Below are 21,728 nucleotides of genomic sequence, written 5' to 3'. Positions count from 1 at the left end.
TTCACTGCTTTCTTTTACAGACGCTCCCCAACTTAGGCAAGCGTTCCGTTGCAAAATGCCTTGCGTAACTCAAATTTTGCGTAAATCAGAAACATATACCCAACCATCTCTCCTCCCCCTCCAAAAAACCAAAACCAAAACAAAACAAAACCGCACCACCTTTCTAGCTTACGGAAGGAACTTTTTCTGTAAGTGCGGATTTGCATAAGTCAGGTTTGCATAACCCCGGGAGCATCTGTACTTTAAATATTAGTTATTTCATCTGGTGCTCAGATACCATTTTGAGAGCAGTTTAAAGAAAAATCCACCTTTATTATTTATTCCTGAGCTGAAGTAGTAATTGTGTGTGACATCAGTTCTTTCCTAACAGCAGTGTCACAGAGGAATGAGTTCAGAGCTGAATCAACAGCAATAGCCAATGAAATACCAAAGATTATTTTTTTCATTCAAATATTCTTAATAAGAAGAAAGTGGTGTGAGGATAGAATTATCTCTAATTAGCTTCCCTTTCAAAATAACATTGTTATACTCTAAAATTCAGTTTATTAATAAAAATCCCACTTCAATTACTTTTTAACTGTTAGCAGTAAATAAAGTTCGGCTATCCAGAAATATACTAGACACCTTTACTTAGTAGAATTTTTTGTGTATCATTTTGAGAATTTTTAAAGGTACAATTTTTCACATGCAGCACAAGCCTATACATAAATGAAGCAGTAAGCTAAAACTCATGTTCTACTTTGCCAAGTATAAGACACGTTTTACGTAAAATTGAAACTTGGGGATATATACATATAAAAACAGAACCGGAAAAAAATGAAATAGTGGGAGAGGCTGGAAAAGATGCAAGGTTGAGAGAAGGTAGGTGTGACCATAAGGAAATGCTAATAGAATCGGTTGGGCTATGACCCATTTTCAAGATGAGATGTACCTTTCTTCACTAATGATAAATAAACTTATTAAAACTGTTTTATAGTACTAGCCTAACAAATATTCTAGAAGTTGATTCTGACTGATACCCCTGCCAGCCCTAAAAAGAATAGGTTTCTGTGCCATAAACTGATGATTGATTGTCAACATAGTTATTTGAGATTAGTTACAATGTTGTACGAACTGGGCCTGTCCTATGAAGATTGGGATGGGTGGCACATGTCTCACCATTGCTAGGAGATCCCGGCAATATTTAGGCAGAACAGGATTAAGGGTTCCATTTATAGCCCTTAACTTGGAAATGTAGGTTTAGGCATGCTTTTGGACATTCCAAGTAGTACAGTGAGAGGAGTTTACCATCACAGAATAGAGGAGCCAAAATGGCAAAATTTGGATCTTGATCAGGACTTCAGACATCATCCTGAAGTCTCCCCAAAGTGTGGGGCTGCTCAGATCTGTGGATTTGGATTGGGGACATCTCTATCTTAGTTATTGAACGTAATTCATATAACCCAAAGATGCTTCTTGTATGGAGGCAATAACTGTATACTGGGGTAAACCAACTCTTTGAGGTGAAAGGTTGAGGTGTTTATAAGCCCAGAATATGGTTGCTGCTGATGTAATAGAGAATATCCTCAGGTTGTTCATTTTTATACTGAAGTACATCTTCTCACACCTGCATTCTGATTATTGTTAATTCCTCGATAGTGCTTGGCTATAGTCTGTCACCTTACAAAACCCCAGACATCTCATTATTTTGGCAATCCCCGTTGGCCCTCTCCTGCTAAAAGTAATTCTTTTTTAAATTTAATGGTATTTAATCTTTGAAGCTGGTTGGGGAGAGTGTCAGAAGTTGTGGTGCCTGTGTGTGTTAGCATGTGGATAGAGAGTAGACAGGAGAAGTATCCATGGCCCTTATTCAGAATACAGGATTTGCATATTGCAGTTAGCTGAATCAGAAACTTCATAATTGATAATCAAGCATATAGTGAGGGATTAGTAAAGCTAATTTTTGTGCTCTGACTGAGATTTCTTTTAGGTAGGATTAGAGAATTAGATAAAAGCAAAACTCTAATTGAAATGTGTGAGCACTGATACGTTGCATGATCCAAACATTACTATGTAAATAGATATGTCATTCACTTTGGGGAAGGGGAAAATGCATGCAGCGTTGACCTTGATTGATGGTTCTGGCTTTTTCTGAACAATAGTATGGTTTTGTTTTATTATAACCACTATTTTCTTATTTTTTAAGTCAGACCTTTTGTTTCTTAGGGAAACTTACTTTTTCAGTGGCACCCGGGGAGGACACTTCATAGATAAAACTATTAGATTAAATAGAGTTGAACAGCACTAATGCACTGTAATTAACAGAAGATTATTGCAGTTGGAAAGCAAACAAACCCAGGGTTAAAGATCAGGTATAAAACAGAGAATGTAGTCTTAGCATTAAGAGACTTCAATACATCTCTGGACTAAATCTTCATGGAGAAGTGAGGAAAGGTTTTTGTTGTTTTTATGGAATGCACAAATCGTGATTTGACTTTAATCCTGTAACTTAAAATTAGTCCAACAGACAAGGAAATTTTTAAAAGAACAACTTCCTGAAAAAGATGACTAATAACTAGGGCTGTTGATTAATCGCAGTTAACTCACATGATTAACTCAAAAAAAAAGCGCGATTTAAAAAATTAATCGTGATTAATCACACTGTTAAACAATAAAATTCCAATAGAAATTTATTAAATATTTTGGATGTTTTTGTACATTATCAAATATATTGATTTCTATCACAACACAGAATACAAAGTATACAGGGCTCACTTTATATTAGTTTTTATTACAAATATTTGCACTGTAAAAATAATAAAAGAAATAGTACTTTTCAGTTCACCTCATACAAGTATTGTAGTACAATCTCTTTATCATGAAAGTGTAACTTACACGTGTGGTTTTTTTTGTCACATAACTGCACTCAAAAACAAAACAAACTTTAGAACCTACAAGTCCGCTCAGTCCTACTTCTTGTTCAGCCAATTGCTAAGACAAACAAGTTTGTTTACATTTACGGGAGATAATGCCATCTGCTTCTTATTTATAATGTTACCTGAAAGTGAGAACAGGCATTTGCATGGCACTTTTGTAGCCAGCATTGCAAGGTATTTACGTGCCAGATGTGCTAAACATTCATATGCCCCTTCATGCTTCAGCCACCATTCCAGAGGACATGCTTCATGCTGATCATGCTCATTAAAGAAAAATATGTTCATTAAATTTGTGACTGATCTCCTTGGGGGAGAATTGTATGTCTCCTGTTCTATTTTATCTGCATATATTTTATGTCATAGCAGTCTCAGATGATGATCCAGCACATTTGTTTTAAGAACACTTTCACAGCAGATTTGACAAAACAAAGAAGATACCAATGTGAGATTTCTAAGGATAGATACAGCACTTGACCAGGGTTTAAGAATCTTAAGTGCCTTCCAAAATCAGAGAGACGAGATGTGGAGAATGCTTTCAGATGTCTTAAAAGAGCAACATTCCGATGTGGAAACTACGGAACCTGAACCACCAAAAAAGAAAATTTACCCTTCTGCTGGTGACATCTGACTCAGATGATGGAAATGAACATATGTCGGTCCACTCTGCTTTGGACCATTATAGAGTAGAACCCGTCATGGATGCGTGTCTTCTGGAATGGTAGTTGACATGAAGGGATATATGAATCTTTTGTGCATCTGGCACATAAATATCTTGCAATACCGGCTACAACAGTGCCATGCAAACGCCTGTTCTCACTTTCAGGTGACACTGTAAACAAGACATGGGCAACATTATCTCCTGCAAATTGTAACCAAACTTGTTTGTGTGAGCGATTGGCTGAAGTACGACTGATTGGACTTGTAGGTTCTAAAGTTTTAAATTTTTATTTTTGAATGCAGTTATTTTTTGTACATAATTCTACATTTGTAAATTCAACTTTCATTAAAAAGAGGTTGCACTACAGTACTTATATTAGGTGAATTGAAAAATACTATATTTTTTTACAGTGCAAATATTTGTAATAAAAAATAAATACAAAGTGATCACTGTAAACTTTGTATTCTGTGTTGTAACTGAAATCAATATATTTGAAAATGTAGAAGACATCCAAAAATATTTAAATAAATGGTATTCTATTATTTAACAGTGCGATTAATTGCAATAATTTTTTTTAATCACTTGACAGTCCTACTAATAAATTGTCAGTATTTCTTTTAACTACTAAAAGCTGCTGAAATTGCTGTTTAAATGTTACTTCAGTAAGTTTTTTGGTACAGGGAATCCAGGGTTTTTTTTGTTTGTTTGTTTGTTTTTTCCTCCTTGAGAAAATAGTGACATGTAGCTGTAACTGTGTTTTTGTTTTTTAAAATACGCTCCCACTACAGTAAGAAGCTTGTTGTTAGGGATGCTTCTGTATCATAGAAACAACTTTCATTTTCTGGATAGCTCAGTGGTTTGAACATCGGCCTGCTGAACCCAAGGTTACGAGTTCAATCCTTGGGGGGACCATTTAGGGATCTGGAGCAAAAAGTCTGTGTGGGGTTGGACTAGATGACCCCTTCCAATCCTGATATTCTATGATTCTGTTAATCAGAATTTTGTTATTTGCATAACAAACAATTTACTAGGTCAGCCCAATTAAGAGCCCCTCTTGTGTAGCTTGGACCAGTGTAGATAAAAAGCAATTATATTTTTTAAAAAATACTTTTTTATTTAAATTGGATTGTTTCATTCAAATTAAAAACTGGTTTTTTAAAAAATCAACCTATTTAAAATTAAAATTTGAAATAAACAATCTATTTGAAGGCCTAAACTTACTATAATCTATTAAAATCATTTAAATACCGAATAGTATTAAATAGTATATTTGCCAAATTTTAAAGAAAGTTATTTACATTTTATATAATTGGAGATATACCTATCTCCTAGAACTGGAAGGGACCTTGAAAGGTCATCGAGTCCAGCTCCCTGCCTTCACTAGCAGGACCAAGTACTGATTTTTTGCACCAGATCCCTAAGTGGCCCCCTCAAGGATTGAACTCATAACCCTGGGTTTAGTAGGCCGATGTTCAAATCACTAAACTATCCCTCCCCCCAATATACCACTGAACTCTCGGAAGTCACTGGCAAAACACCTGGAACCAGAATTTGTTGAAGTGCTGAACTAGCTATAACAGCAGTAGCCTCTTCTGTAGGTGCAGAGAGAATATTTTCATTTCAGTTTATTCAACTTGTTCAGTTCAATGACTAGTTCATTCCAAGTTGAGACACCAATAGGGAGCTAAAAAAGCAGGAAACCTTGATTTCCTCTTATAAACTATGAATACAAATTAGGTGAGAGAGCATGAGATCTGCTAGTTCTAAAATTTTGAAGGACATGGTGACCATGGACACCGGATGAGGAGGGCTAGTGTTGAGGTGGCCCCAAGCATTCTTTCATGCAGGTGTTTGGTTGGCTCGTTCTTGTTCACATGCTCAGGGTCTAACTGATCACCATATGTGGGATCAGGCAGGATTTTTTCCCCCAGGTCAGGTGGCTGTGTCCTTGTGGGGTTCGCCTTCCACTACATGTTGGTGTGAGTCATTTGCCAGGATTATCTGGTTATACACTATTTAATTATTTCCCCGCAATTCCGGGACCTCGGGCGCTGGTGCAGCTCGCTCCCTTCTATTCTCTGCCTGTGACACACAATAGTCTAGTCTCCTGTGGGCTGCAATATTTTGGTTGAGTTTAGTATGTGGGTGCTCAGTGGCAGCAGATATTCAGGAGGTCAGACTACATCAGTGGTCCCCAACCTTTGTGGCTGGCAGGTGCCAGCCAAAGCACCACTGCGGTGGTGGAGCACCGACCGAAATGCCACCGAATTTCGGCGGCTTTTCGGCGGCGACGCCTCTCGATGACGACGTTGCTTGCCGTCGACAAGCGACATCGAGAGACGTCTCTGCCGAAATTCGGGAGTGATGCCTCTCGATGACATCACTTGTCGGCGACAAGCGTCGTCATCAAGAGGCATCCCCGCCAAAATGCTGCTGCAGCATTTCAGCAGGTGCTCTCCCGGGGGGCAGGACGCAGGCGCACCATGGCACCCACGGGTACTGCGTTGGGGACCCCTGAACTACATGATCTGGTAGTCCCTTTTGACATTAAACTCTGATTAGGACTAGAAACAATCAGTTCAGTTAATTAATTAGGTATAACGCTTCCTTTGTTTAATAAATCAGTTTTAAATGCAAAACATGTTTTTATAAACTTTTAGATAATAACCATTTTCTAACATAAACATGTTAAGAATGCGAATAAGCGTAAATAAGCTGTTTTAAGTAAATCTTAAATGTATAAGATATAGCATAGCCTCCTGGTTAGCAAAATTAAGCACCAAATCTAATGTAAAGGCTACATTTAGTTGTAAATCAACATTTTAATTGGTTACCAACCAATGAAAATCAACCTTTCTTTAGAAAAAAATTATGAAGTACAACTGGGAAACACAATTAAAATTATTTTAAATCAGTGTTTCCTGCTTGCTGATTTAAATCATGATTGAAATTGGTTATTTAAATTGCTTTTGATTTGAATCAATCCACCCTCGCTTGAACTGTAAAAACTTAATGAAGTCTGAACTATATTTAATTGACCGCTAGTTTCTAAGAGCTCTGGTAATAAATGCTACCCTTAAAAACTAATAATAAGTAACTGATGTAACTCTTGGTGACTTGAGTTTACTGCTTTCTTGGAATTTATTTTATTTGGCTTTGTTATTTTGCTTTTGTTACTCACTTGCTTACTGCAGTTAATTCACTGGTACTGATAACTATGCCTATTATTATCTGTCAATATCATCTTGTCAAAATACAATTCTCAACTCAAAATCATTAAGTAGAATAAACTAAGGATACTAACAACTGCAGTGAATGATTACTTTGCTAAACCTTTAAAGTTATTTTGCTAAAATGGGGAAATATGTCTGGGGAATAACTTCACTATGATTAAACTAAATTCAAATGGTTTGTATCTGAAAGGTGACCGGCAAGAGTCAGTATCTACTGGGCGGTATGATCTAACCAAAGTTTTACACACTTCAGTTAATGCTGCTTGCTGTTTTGCATAACACCATTGTATGCAGATATAAATGTACACTTTGCAGTAATCTGTAGCTTTTGCCTTTCACTCTTTGAAAAATTGGAATGTAAAATACTGAATACAGCAACTGCTTTTAAATAAGACCCACTGCATTGTCTTACACAAGGAAAGCAATCATGATATCAAGTCTGTTGCCTGCGTTGTTAATCTAAAATATATTATGGGAATGAACTTTTAAAAAAAAAATAGTGTCTTGGGAAGATTCTGAGAGGAGACAAATGTTTCAGCTATATTTGCTTGTCTATGAAAGCTTATGCTTTTTGTGCTTTGTTTCTTTTAATATACTTGTTTGTTTCTGATTATTTTCTGCATTTTCTTGTGTGTTAAATTATCTCAAAAGTCTACCTGAGGGAATAAATCTGAACAAAGGCATACTTATAAACTTATACCCTGTCCAAATTAATGTACAGGAAGAGATGGGGTGTATTTTGAAAATAGTAATGAATATCTTAATCTCTCTTCCATCTAAGTTTTTAAATTTTAATGTGAACGAATTTTCTACACATCACTGGCATCACAAGTCTCCTGTATGCTCTGTGCTTCTAGTTGTTTGGTCTTTGAAACTTGACATGTATCACAATGTTCACCATATTTATAAGAACTATTAAAAATGCAATTTGCATTGCTTACCATTAACGCCACTCATTTGATCTAGGAACGAAGAGCTCTGGAAAGACGGATATCTGAAATGGAAGAGGAACTCAAAGTAAGTGTTTCACACCATTTGTGACTAATTCTGTAAAAGTGTGCGTTGGTTGTTAACATTATTTGTAAGGTGGAAGTTTTCCAGCTGTTGGCAATCTCATTGGCAAATAGGCAAGTACATCATTTCCCTGAGTTTCCAACACAACAGAATCTCTTGTGCAGTAATCTCCAATTCCATTGCTTTTCTGTTTGCAAAGGATATAACAGCAAAGGGTGATTTTTAAAATATATATATTTTTTTTAAGAAAGTGGCTGGGATTTGCAAGTTTAGGGTGGTAACCAGGGAGAAAAGGCAAAGGTTTCTAGGGTAGTAATTTTTTTTTACACTTTTCCCCTTGGTTTAATTTATCACTTTTAGAGGCTGAGATGGTATTTTATGGTTTTCACTAACTTCTTACAGTAGTGCAAAACAGAAGATTGGCCTATGAGATATTTTAACAAATATGACTTTAACCTTGACTTTAACCTTGTAGTTTTAGAGTTAATTTCTGTGATTTGTTTTCTTTTCTTAAGTCATGATATGGTTCAATGCACAGTTCTTCTCCCTCCAACATTTACCCAGTTTAGGTCCTGAGTGATATGATTTGAGCTAAACAAGGTTAATCCAGGGAGCTGCCCATATATACATTTTTCATTATATCCATGGACAAAACTCCAGAAGTGAGCCAACCAAACCAATGATAAAATTGAATCATACCAAGGAAGCAGTTGGAATGCAGTGAACTAGAAAACATCTTTGGATGCCATAATTTTAGAGAGACCACCAGTCTATTGACAGCCAGTATTCACTATTCTGTTGCTAAAGGGTTTCTTCTAAAACACATTTTTGAGCTCTCCCTGCTGCTCTGCAACAGCTCTTACTTCCAGATACTGTTCTTTTAAAGGCATACATGAGTTCTTGCTGACATAATGGATGATGAGAAGCAGAGAAGTATACAAAAGACAACCATGTTGTTTTATCTCCATTAGATTTAGAGCCAAGTACGCGTGCCGTAATGGAGGACAAAATAATATTTGGGACAGAAAGCAAACTACAGCATGGGAAAAAATTATCATTCTTCTAATGATGGAGAATTGCAGGATAGAGACTTTCACATTGTGTTAACCTACAAGTATATCCTTAAGGATGGCTGGAGTGATAAGAGAAATAGAGACTACAAATATATTATCAGTTTTATAAAGTTCTTTATTTGCAGCCACACATTAATGTTTTTAATTATAAGATTAACTCTCATCCTATTGTTTGCTGTAGTGCCACTTAAGTGTCATGTAGTGTTAAGCACATGATTATTTGCAGATTGCTGAATAGGAAATTTAGTCCATGTAATTAGAATTTTAAGTAAAGAATTCCTGGAATAACTCTCATTGTTAATGCATCCTGAATTGTTCTGGAAAGCTGTGACTAATCACTGGCTGTTCTTAGATTACATTTCAAGAATGTGCCACTTTTTGATCCTTTCCTTTCACAGCTAGTTATCTGCTTTTAACATGACTGTCTCTTTTGATTTAAGTTTTCTTTCAATTCTCCTCGTCTGTTTTTTTTAAACATACTATACTTGCTTTTCTCTTGTTTTCACTCCTATTTCTTTATGATTCCTGCAGATTCAATCTTTGAGACATTTAAATGAGCGACTGCTGGCTGAGAATAGGGCCTTGACCAGAGTGGTTGCAAAGCTCTCAGGGTCCTGTAGGCAACTACGTTCTGTGGACTTGTAATTTCTTCTTTCTTCATTTTTCCTCCTTTGAGTAGCTTGGCAGGTGTTGAATTTTAGCTAGTGCTTTGGCAGCACTTTACAATTAATGCTTGTGTGTCCAAAGATTTACTTATTGCTTGGTTACAGAAGTGTGGCTTATGCATGATGTCCAGTTGTCCCAGCTACTGTTCCTTCTTACAGACACATTGGTAGGATTTGATATTATCCTTACTAGCATCATATCTTCTCATTTTCCATTCAAAGACAAATCAGAGGATAGTTCAAGAAATAGGTCTGTCTTGACTTGTACAAGATTTTTGATTGTAGTTTATTTATAGGTGTGGTGCCCCAGAAGTCATGGCTATTCATACAGGACTTGAACTAGCATTAGGTTTCCTTTGTTTTGACTTTTGTACAAGATGCAGAGTTGGAAAATTGACCTCAAGATTTCCAATATATTAAAATTGACAGTAGAGATCTTCCTCTCTCCACTGTAGTTAACTTTTATAAGACTGACTCAAATCAGAATTGTACTAGTGAATATCTGAGTAATGATTTCAGGATTATGGACTTGATAGTTTGCATCAGCTATTCTAGTTTTTACATTCCAGTATGTAGAGTTTTGGTATGCAAAAAAGTCATTGTTTCTTCAAGAATGTATTTGAATTTCAAGGCTTATTATGTATTTGTTCAAATACTTTTGTTTAGTTCAGATCTGGCTCAGTTGTGCTAATATTCTTTTTATCAAACTAGATTTAGAATAGTTTTAAAAATCTGTAACCGTAAACCAAAGGAAATCTGAGTGCTGGTTTTGAAGATTACACGTTATACCTGTGTGAAATTAAATTACAGGGGACATCTGTGAAAAATCCATTTGGTGGCCACCTTTGAGAAAACAAAATTTGACCCATTCCCCTGCCCCTTCTCCACATGCCAAATCTTTCAGCCCCCTAGCCCTTTGTCCTTGATAGAAAAATTGTGCACGGCTGAAGCTCTGAGCCCTATGGATCTGGGCCAGATGAAAATATATTTAAAAATAGAATTTTTTTTATGGCTAATAGCTCTCACACCATCCTCATTTTTGCACGCACACATTCTGTCTATCCCTCCCAGAGGAGAGACGTATGCATTTCTTTGGGGTCTGCCTACATGCCTCAAGCCTCAGAATTTTCCATTGAGGGGTTGGGGTAGGAGGCCACACATACTCATGAGCACAGTCTGTTTAAACCTTTGTTTATGCAAAACTGTTTATCATTTGTGAGTTTGGTTTTGTAAAAATCTGGGTTTGGCTACTAAAAGACGTGCTTAGTGACTATTGAATGACATTTTGCATCAACTAGACCTATTCAAAATTACCCACAATAATATAACAAGACATAAATAGTGCACGTTATAGTCTTGCTTATTTAAGAGACCATAAAAAGATGCTCTTGATTTTCAGGGAGAAGTAAACTGGAATTGAAGCTTTGCATATATAGTGAAGGGTTAACCAAAGGCTCAGCTACACTAGAGAATTTTGGCATTTACACCACCTATTCAAGCACCTGAAATGGTAGTCAACTGTTTGGGGGCAGATCCTCAGCTGGTGTAACTTGTCAGAGCTTCATTACTTATACCAGCTGAGGATCTACCCCCTTTGTATTGAAAGTGGTATGTGGACATGTCGCCAGAACGTCTAAATCCAGTAAGATTGCACTAGCTGCAAGCAAATGTTGTCAGTTGTTCTGCTTCGGCTGGTTCACGTTGAACCATTTTAGCATTCATATACATAAGCAGCACAAAGTTGCAGCTAATCTATTTCAGCTTGTCCTCCCAGATCGATCCCATAATACCTATATCTACTAGTGCAGTGATACAGAACACTGGTGTTGTCGCCTCTCCCGTTCAGTATTTGGCTGATATATTCTCTGCCCATTACTCCTTCCTGCCTTGAGTAGTAATGCACAAATAGCTTCATCAGAATAAAAACTATTAAGGACAGTTTTTGGCAACTATGTAACTGCATACTAAATAGGGCTTTATCTAAATACAGTCTATGTTTGAGCAGTGTGTTTTTTTTTATCTGGATGGAAATTCACTGGGGGCGGGGTAGGGGGGTTGAGGGGAGAGCTAAAGCTCGTGTGTACTCACATACATAACTGTAGCTCCCTCATTAAGGAGTGAGTTGGCACAGGACTCTGGAGCTGGAGGCACATCTCCCACACACCAGAGATTTGTACAGAAAATAAAAAAACATTTATGAAAAGAGACTAAGCTCCCCCCGCCCCATATACACATTAGTAACTCTCAGCTCTCTATGGTACTTATCTCCTTCAGGTGCACTTCTGGTCAGCCTGCCATACCACACTCTCTCCAAAATTTGCCTTGAGGACTGACTAGTACATTTGGGGACAAGGCGGAATTGACTAAGCCTCATGGATAGGTCAGAGAGACGTTCTCAGTCCACACCTGAACTTGCATTTTTCTGCTGTCTAGATCCTAAAGAGAAAACTGTTTAGCTTCAAAACAAGAAGCAGGCAAACACAATACCATGTAAAACAAAATAATTTTCTTTTTACAAATATACGAAGAATAAAACCAAGTGTCTTACCTCCGCGAGCACAGACACTCAGAAGGCACTGAGGTTTCAGAAAAGGTAGGAGCATGGTAGCCTTTGGCCATTTCATCTGTATTTCACTATACACTGTTTCCCCCGATAGGACAGAAACATTAGAACAAACCATATTACGTGGTGCAGAGATACGTCCATACACGTAATACATACACCACAGTAAACTAGAGATAATATTGCACTAAAAAAAAGAGACATTAAGAGTTAACGTTGCAAAGTCAAGTGCTCAAAAGCCCCTGCCTCATTCCATGAAGTTTTATCTTCTCCTTTGTTCAGTGTTCAGCCCTATGCCTGATTTAACACATACCATTCAAACCCTGATCTGAAGGTAGAATTATTAATATCCTCATGAGTGTTTCTATGGTTCTCTGACCATAGCATGAGAGTGCTTCACAAACATTAATCACACCCCTGAGATGAGAGGTATTGTTCCCGTTTTACAGCTGGGGAACTGAAGCTCAGAGAGATTAAGGGCAAAATAGTAAGGTGCCTGCTAATTTTGAGTGCCCGAGTGGAGACACACGGGGCTTGATTTTTTTCAAAGTCCATAGCATTTTATAGCTGTTTATATGATCGAAGCTCAGCTCCCATTGACTTCAGTTGCAGCTGTGAGTGCTGAGCACTTGTGCACATCACTCCCCAGGGTCAAAAATTAGGACACCCATAAAATGAGGAACACAGAATTAGTGGCCATCTGTGAAAAGTCTGGATTTAAAGTGCTTAGCTTCACACAGGAACGCTGTGGCAGAGGCAAGGAGAAACTCTAATTCTCCAGGTGGCATTCAGGTTCCTTAATCATGATGAGACCATCTTTCCTCTTCCTGCAATGTCCTGCTGCACTCATCATGCACCTTCACTTTTGTGCAAATGAGACACCGTAACTCACTACACAACCGTGATTCATTCCCTGGGCAGGCCTGTCCTGTGCACTGAAGAGGCAGGTATTATGCGGGGGGTTCGGGGGGATGTGATAATGTAGTCAGTCTGTATCATAATACAGACACACTGGGGGCAGGAGAGAATTACATTGTGTGGGCAGCCTAACTTTTGAATGCTTGATTTTGCAGCCTTAGTGTTCTTTTAACATATGGGGTTGTTGTTGTGTGTGCAATTTGCTAACCTTTTTTAAACAAACAAACAAACAAAAATCATGTTGGAATTGTGTTGAATGGGTCATAAGCAGGGTTTGGACATTTAGATCCAAAGCACAGAGCTCTGATGCTGAGGTAGCTGTTAGCAGAAATAGGCTGTTATCTTTCGTGTCGGGTGAGGGGAGAGTTTCCCAAGAGTCTTCACAGATATTTTCTGACAGCAGATGAATGTGGAGAGTAATTTCTGTAGGGGAGTGTTCTCTGTAGTGGTTATAGATCTTTGTGATCCTAGCCCATGCTCCCCCTCTGATCCTGTCCAACTGTCTTCCCAGCTCCTGCCCCCCGTGCCTGTCCACACTCCCTCCCCCATTGTTGGTTCCTAACTCTGTGCCTGTGCATTTCCCAGCCTTCCAGGGAACCTTAATTCTGGAATTTTCTAACTTCTGAATGTTTGACTTTGCAACCTTAATGTTCTTTTAATGTAGTTTTCTTGGGTGTCTGCTATTTGGGATGGGTGATCTGAAGCATAGGTTGAAGGTAGTGCTACAGGTAGACATGCTGAAGCATGTTATGTTGATCAGGCTGGGTATTACGGAAAGCTGGAACCAGTGCAGGAACAAACAGTACTAGAAATGCTTAGCTTTAATATTAAATCTTGATGAAATAATGCAGACTGCTAGTGTAGATGGGCCTCTTGAATAGTAAGAATCAATCAATTTACAAACTTTGGTTGTGCACTTGTAAGTAATTAAAACCTTTAAAACAATTCAACAACATTTACTTTGCACAAAAGCACCTAGAGCAGGATGAGGCCATTTTTTTTCCGGCTACTGAATTTTACTGCATCCGGTGCTAGCAAAGGACAATTTATATTCCAGCCTAATTGTTTCATACCAGAAGGCCAAGTGCGCTAAACCACTTTATTACTGAAAGAACTAAAACAACTTCTGTGAATGAGAGTTCTATTTCTGATGACTGCCTTGTCTAGTTTTGTTGCCTTTGTTTTAGGTTATAACAGCAAAATAACCATTGTGCTTCCATTTTTGATAGATGCTACCAGACTTGAAGGCAGACAACCAGAGGCTAAAAGATGAAAATGGGGCCTTGATCAGAGTTATAAGCAAACTTTCCAAATAAAAAGTTTACTACAGCAGCAAAATGGTATTGCACATATCTAGCAACTCCAGTGGACCATGATGTGGCAGTCACTGGAAGCTTGGGAAGATTTTTTGGAGACTGTCATTTTCAGATATCCTGCCAAATGCCCTCTTACCTGTGTTCTTTTTATCAGGATCATTGTTTCATGTTAAAGTGCAGCTGCTGAGAAGATAAAATGACTGAGAAATCTTGTTTACAGCTACAGCATATAAGGAAAGTGTTCAAGGCCAGATATGCCTCAGATATTTAACCAGTAAGCCTTAGTTGTACATAAACACTTTTGCATCAACAAAAGCTTTCAGCTCTCACAGAAGACAATTACTCATGTTGTGCCACAGTTCATAGTTTTTCTATACTCAGTTTTTTCTTTACATCTAAGTTTGGATTTGTGTTTTCCCTTTTAATTATTCTTGTACCAGTTTTTTTTTCTTGTACAGTGTTTTCACAGCTTTATCATTTGCAGAGACCACACAACCCTTTAAAATACATCTTTGTGTTGCTAACTAGAGTTGTATTGTCCAGCCACCTGGAACAGAGATGTTTGGTGGAACATCTGCTTTCACTGTTTGTGCAATATGCATTTATCTCCTATACAAGATGCTTTAAAGTCAATTGAAACTAGAATTATTTTACAAGTCCTGTTTTCTGCCTTTATTGGTCACTTTAAAAAAAAAGTTTGTAGTGAAACATGTTAGATCCTGTAATCTTCACATTCATTTTAGCAGGTACTGAGTGATGCTGTATATATAAATGTGTACTGTTTTGATTTTCAGACCACCACGTGGCATGCTTGAATATCTTCCCTATTGCAAATGTCTGTTAATGCAAATTAGGCTACTCCAGAATGGTGTATTTAACAAAGTTCATTAATTTTTATGGTATAATGAATTTACACATTGTACATTCTACAGAGCCCTGTCTTGACAAAAGGTTTGAACTATAAAATACTTTTATTACCTTGTTACTCCCATTTTTTCATTTGATAGTGTTCACCATAATAAAAGTTGCATAAATATAACTGCTTCACTACATTTCACATACCTGTATTTATCTGAGTGCTGTCCAAAACTGTTGTGCTAACCAAAGTAAAGTTACTAAATCATTTGCAAAACCTAACCCATTACACTCACAATGTTTATATGCACTGTTATTGCCATGTGAAAAGGCATCTGAGTTGATACCACCATCATGTTCAGACCATTTTATACATTTCAGTGGCCTTTTTAAAAAAAAAAAAAAAGTACTTAAGTGAAGATTGCTTTTGTTAGAAACAAACAGCTTTTATATTTTCACTAAACTATACAAGATGACATCTTATTGGCACATAGACTATTGCCTGATACCACTGAACAGTTCAGCCATTAAAATCAATTGTACATTGTAAAGCTTGTAGTAGCTATTGTATTCTCGGTTATTGTATACTATATTAAATGTGAATTTGTACCCCTTCATTTAAAAAGGTCATTGTGTTCTACTGCCTACTTCTTGGGGAGGGGTTTTGTTTTATTGGGGTGGGGAGGCTTTTTTGTGTGTGTTTTTTTGTTTTTGTTTTTTGTTTTGGTTTTGGTTTTTTGGTAAGGGGAACATGTTCTTTCTGTTGATTGGTTTTTTGAAGATGTAAGGTTATGCTCTTACTACCAAGCTCAGGATTCTTGATTTTAAAGGTACAAGGATAGTTTTTGAGATAGTTTGTTATAATTGATCTGTATGAGAGATGGGTCTGAATATAGGGAACCATCGTTGTCTTATGCTAACATAAAAGGCAGAGAATTGATCAGTTTGAATGGATGCAACATGTTCAGTTCTGTTATGAGACACTTAGGCATATTCTGGATTATATTTGGTAAAGTTTGAGTGCCAGTGAATGAGTAAATACATGTTTCTAATATTTTAGTGTTTTATATTTAGGTTATTTATTCTTTATCTAAGAACCGAACGGCTACTGTGCTATATTGATTTTATTGGTAGTACTGAGCAGACCTTGTATCTGCATGAAACTAGTTGCAAAACCCACTCTTTTGGAAAAAATGTATTTTGACATATACAAATAAAATGAATAAAAACTATTTTAAATGTGTGAAAGTTTTACTGAGAATATTTTAAACCATGTTATGAGTTTGGTATTTAAATTATTCAGTGGGCATTTTTTTTCATTCATTGCTTTACGTGGATGCAAAGTTCAAGTGCTTTTCAAAGATTGTAATCAAATTGTGATTATTTGCACATCATTGTACATGCACATATGTAAATGCACCAGTAAAAATGCCATATTTATGCATTATGTAACAACTTGGACAAATGTTTATATATTTTACATAAACCTGTCTGTATGCAGAACTTAATTGAGAACCAGTTTTTTGTGCTATTACCACAGTAAAATACAATCCTGAATCTATTAGAGCAGCTCATGAATGTAATTGATTATTCTGTAGCACCAATTCATTTCTCCATAAACATTTTGTTAACTAAACTTTACTGTAGATAGACAAACCCCCAAAGCTGAACTTTAAACCAAACAGCACATGTCAACCTGCAAATGACAGAACTTAAAACATAATTCTGCTTTGGAGGTCTGCTTGCTCATTTGGCGATACTGGAATGGGAAGAGCACTTCATTGCTGCTTGTGCCTGACTGACTAAACTTACCTATAGATTTTGATGGTGCAGTGGGTGACATGGAGGAGAAAGGAATTCAAAACAGTAACTTGTATTTTCAATGGACGTGTTCCAGGGTCGGAGGAGAGTTGTGCCAGAGTTAATAGTGAACATGCATGGAAACAGCTGGTGCTTGAGATTTAAAGCAGCGCAGGAGTAGGATAGCACATACAATCCACAGCACCAATTCATGTGTCCATAACACCCAGCAAGGACGGAACCAGAGTCTCAAAAGGAGTGACCATGTATGAGGATACAGATTAGATAAATAACACTCAATAGGAATTGAGGGGCCAGGAGGGAGGTTTGTGCATGTAAGAGACTGTCAGTTTCTTGGTTCAATCCCTGACTCTGGCTTTTGGCTAGAGAACTAGAGGACTGCAAGTTGGAACTCTTGGATTCTAGTTCCCCTCCCCAAACAATCCTTTGTTCTTTTCCCCAATATCCACTGCACACACACCATGCAGCCTTCTGCCACTTCCTCCTCGTATCCAGAAAAGACTGAGGTTAGTTTTCAGTTAAACCACCATTAGTTTTCCCTTCTGTCTTTGCGCACCCTTCTCTTCTGTTTCCAGTTCTTTCACCTACATCAAATCAAAAAATCATCCATTCCTATCTCACTGAGAGCTTCTCTACATTGACATGGTCTGAGCTGGCATACTTCCCTGCAAAACTCTGCTTTGTGCTCCAGAGTGTAAAGCCAGATCTATTCTATCCACATTGCAGACCTACTGGGTCTTCATATTACCTATTCTGCCTCATTGTGCAGCAGCTGCTTTTTAAAGAAAAGGGACACTAATGTGTTTTGGATTAAAGCAAAACAAATGTACTCTTATTTGGAGACAAGGGGTAAGCGTTTATTTGTTTTCAGTTTATAAATTGGAAAAGTATTTGGTCAAATCACCACTTTAAACATGGGGAGGGAGATCAATTGACCCCTCCATTCACATGTCTGTGAACAGAGGATACTGACCTTCGGGTATGTCTACCTTTCAAGCTGGAGATGTACATTCAAGCTTGAGACATACTGTGCTGTGCTCCCTCTGGTTGAGATAGTGTGCTAAAAAGAGTGGAGGTGGAGGAGGGGCTAGTTGCCCTGCATCTGATCCTGTCTGAGACCCACAGATATGTACTTGGTGGGAAGCCCTTGATCCACCCCAGCTACTCTGCTTTTAGCATGCTAGCTCCATCAGGGCTAGCAAGGGTGTCTCCGCTCAAGCAGGAATTCCAAATGTAGATCCACTGATCCCACATCTCCCTTTGGGTGTAAGGAAGGAGAGTGCCAACTGCGTGGGATCTTCCTTTTCACTTTGCTCCTACAGAAGTCTTCTGCATGTCTACTACAGAAATCTGGCTCCACCAAATGGGAGAGCTGCTGTCTCTATCATAGCCTTGATCAAGAGGCTTTCATTCAATAGAGTGGACGCTACTTAATTTCCAACACGATCAGCATAATCATACATAGGAAATCTCCATAGTTTTGTGAGAGGAATGAAATGGCAGGGAGCAGCTGTCACACCATCTTAGAAGTTGAGAATCTTGATAGAGATGCTTCTGCCAGTGTCCTCAGATCTGTCAGGCCAGTATGCTAAACCTCTATGCCTGCTCTGTATAGGGAGAGGCAGCAAACCCATCCATCAGAACTAGAACCAGCTCAAACGTGGAGTTCCTTGCCCTGTATTGTGTGTCCCTGGCCTAAAATTAGTAATGGCATACATTTTATCTTGTTGTTTTTGTCATACTTAGCTGACACTTTGCTCTGAGGAAGGATGAGGTTATTCACTTCTGAATGAAAAGGTGGGGGCACGTTAAAAGGTACTTACAGTTTTACTGGATTGAATAATTTCCCTCTCTTTCAGTTGGGGCTTCCACATACTTGACTTCATGATGCAGCATGAAGATAGTAAACTTGGTTCTTTTATTACCTGTTTATCCACTTGCAAAACTGGAAGTTGTTCAACAATTTTAATTTCCAATTGCATCTCTTTGAAGTTAAGCTTATATACGTAGGAAAGGCAGCTTTTCTGTTGCACCAAACTATAAAGATGCAATTCACTGTTGGACTAGATGTAAGTACCCAGCCAATACAAAACTCAGTGTGTGTATTATGGAATGTTGTATAAGGCTGGGACTCCACTAAATAGAGTGGGGAAAATACTCTAAGAACACAAGGTCTGCAACTGCCTTTTTGGGGTTTCTTCTCATCAGTACATAATATCTCTTGAGAGACATGAATGTTACTTCCAGAACATCTAGCAATGCTTCTTTTGTGTGTGGCTTAAGAAAAAGACATTTTTCAGTTCTAAGTTAAATTATACTGAAATTCTATAAAACTTTTCTATAATTTTTATAATTTGAAGTTAGTAGAATACTCCTGCTATTTTTTAAAAAATCCCAAGAATTATCTTGTTTAAAAAAAAAAACTAAATAAAGTGAACTTCTGTAGAACTCTTAGTTACATCTGACATTTATTGGACATTTTCATATGAGAATACCTAGACTACTTTTGGGGGGATGGGTGACATTCACCTATTTTATGTAGTTCTTTGTTTTTTAAGGGGGGGTGCTCACATATACTGAATTTTAACATCTAGTTTGAGAGCGATTCTGTTCATCTTAAGCCAAAAACCACAGATAGCAGGGGAAAGTATTATTGTTAAGTACTAGAATTGGCCAGGGAACAGATTTTTTTTTTTTTGTTTGATAATAGTGTTTTTGGAAGAAAATTTTTTCCATATCTGAACAAGGCCAAAAACTCAATTTTCCATGGAACTTAAATCCTGCAATATTTCATTTTAAAACACCAAAACTCGCTCCTGTGGTTCTTTTGTATTTGCTAATGGCCAGTCTGATCAGTTTCATAGCTGTAATTCAGTAGTGAGCAGTCCTGAAACTGATCAGCATTGTGTCAATTTCAGTCAGCAGCTTCTTGGCCTTTCAGTGTTGCTGGTTTCTGGGCAGCCCCACCATGCTGCCTGCATTAGAGTCAGGGACTCTAGGGCTACCTGACCCCTGCAACTGCCAAAGTCTCAGGGGAGCTAGCTCCCAGGCTGTGGAGGTCAGGCAGCCCATGGAGCCAACCAGCATAAGAGTCTGGAAGGCCTGGAGTCCCCAACTCCAAGGCAGTCCTTCAGCTGGGCAGCTGAAGAGCCGGGTAGTCAAATTGATAGGAAACCAGCTGAGTTTCAAAATCTTCTAATGTTCTGTTGAAAGAGTCATCAAAATCTACATGTTTCCACAAAACATCTTGGTTTTGACAAATGGGCATTTTCTAATGCAAAAATGTTTTTGCTGGAAAATTTCCAGTCAGCTTTATTAAGCAGGTGTCTTTCGCATTTGTCTTGCTTGCCTGAGCAGTAGCTGGTATTTGGTAGCAAACAGCTGCAGCTGTATCCTGCTCAAAATTAGACTGATTTCTGTTTTAGTTTAGAGTAGTCATGTACAGCAGCCCCAAAGGTGCATACACGATAGGATTTAAAAACATTCCTAATGAATCACTTACACACACACACACACACACAAAACTGCTGCCATGCTGATTAAATTATCTGCTATTCTTGCTTATGTCAGCACCTCCCCTTTTTGCTGCTATTACGGATTACATACTTGCCGTATCTAATCTTCAGAAAAAAAGAGAACTATGATTTGAGGGTTGTTTCTTTTTTAAGTGCAGTCACCTGTTGGATGTCTAAAGTTTCTATCTATGGATAATTATAGCAGGGCCAGAGCCTCACATTCCAACTTTGTAATTATTTCAATCCTCCTTACTTAGTTGGCCCTTACACTTTTGTCTTGCTAGCTTAGTGAAGCATATCAAGAATAGTTAGGCAAGACAGCACAATCCATCTCCCAAAGCATTGCTTCCCGGTGTTAAATGCCAGCGAGCCCAGGCCAACCAAACTTGCACTGTTTGTTTTTGCTAAAAAATAATTAATTTGAAAAACCACCCTGGAAGCACAGTGAGAAAGGAGTGAGGAGGCAGAAGAGAAGCAGTTTCTTTCCTGGGAAGCCAAGTGTCAAATTATTTCTCACTTATACACTTTATTCTGTACTTAAAATATCCTGCAGCCATAACTGGACAATAGCTGTGCCTGCTTATTCCTTCAAATATTAAATAACTCTGCAAAATAAGTGTTTAATAGAAAAAAGCACCTTCCCCTTCATAATATTTAGTAAACAGAAACTTTGGACATCGAACAGGTGACAGCAGTTCAAACAAACCCTAAACCAAGGGTTCCCAAACTGAAGGTTGTGACCCCTCAGGGGGTTGTGAGGTTATTAGAAGGGGGGGTCACCAGCTGTCAGCCTCCACCCCTAAATACTGGTGCTCCTCCAGCATTTATAATAGTGTTAAACATAAGAGTGTTTTTAATTTATAAGGGGGGGGGTCGCATTCAGAGGCTTGCTGTGTGAAAGGGGTCAGCAATGCAAAAGTTTGAGAACTACTTCCCTAAACCATCAGTTCTTTCCTCATCTAAAGGATACACACTTTCCATGTCTAATCAGTAATAGGAGAAAAATGGGGAGCTCTAGGTCCCCTGAAAATTAAAAGATCACTGTCACCTATATTTTATTAAATTAGAAATCAGTCAGCTCAATTCCATAACACAAGTAACCTTTATAATTAGTGCAATAACATCCACGTTCTCTCATCCTCCCTCAAAGTCCTGTTCTCTCCTTACCTCACTCTTCCCATA

General features: G+C 37.9%; 1 protein-coding gene across 4 annotated transcripts in view; it reads left to right on the top strand.

The window, feature by feature from the left end:
• The window catches only part of PPP1R12A (protein phosphatase 1 regulatory subunit 12A), a 232,753-nt gene extending 216,035 nt beyond the window's left edge, over positions 1-16,718 (top strand). For 3 of the 4 annotated variants that reach the window (XM_050934674.1, XM_050934656.1, XM_050934680.1), the window contains 2 exons: positions 7,773-7,823; positions 14,269-16,718. In XM_050934674.1, coding sequence (XP_050790631.1) covers positions 7,773-7,823; positions 14,269-14,355 — 138 coding nt within the window. In that variant the 3' untranslated portion in view covers positions 14,356-16,718. Of the gene's footprint in view, positions 1-6,996; positions 7,028-7,772; positions 7,824-14,268 lie in introns of all 4 variants that reach the window. The other variant, XM_050934665.1, reaches the window with a different exon arrangement.
• Positions 16,719-21,728: the final 5,010 nt, after the last annotated feature.

The sequence above is a fragment of the Gopherus flavomarginatus genome, chromosome 1, assembly GCF_025201925.1.
Source record: "Gopherus flavomarginatus isolate rGopFla2 chromosome 1, rGopFla2.mat.asm, whole genome shotgun sequence".
NCBI classification, from domain to species: Eukaryota; Metazoa; Chordata; order Testudines; family Testudinidae; genus Gopherus; species Gopherus flavomarginatus.
This window is presented reverse-complemented; position numbering and strand designations above follow the sequence as displayed.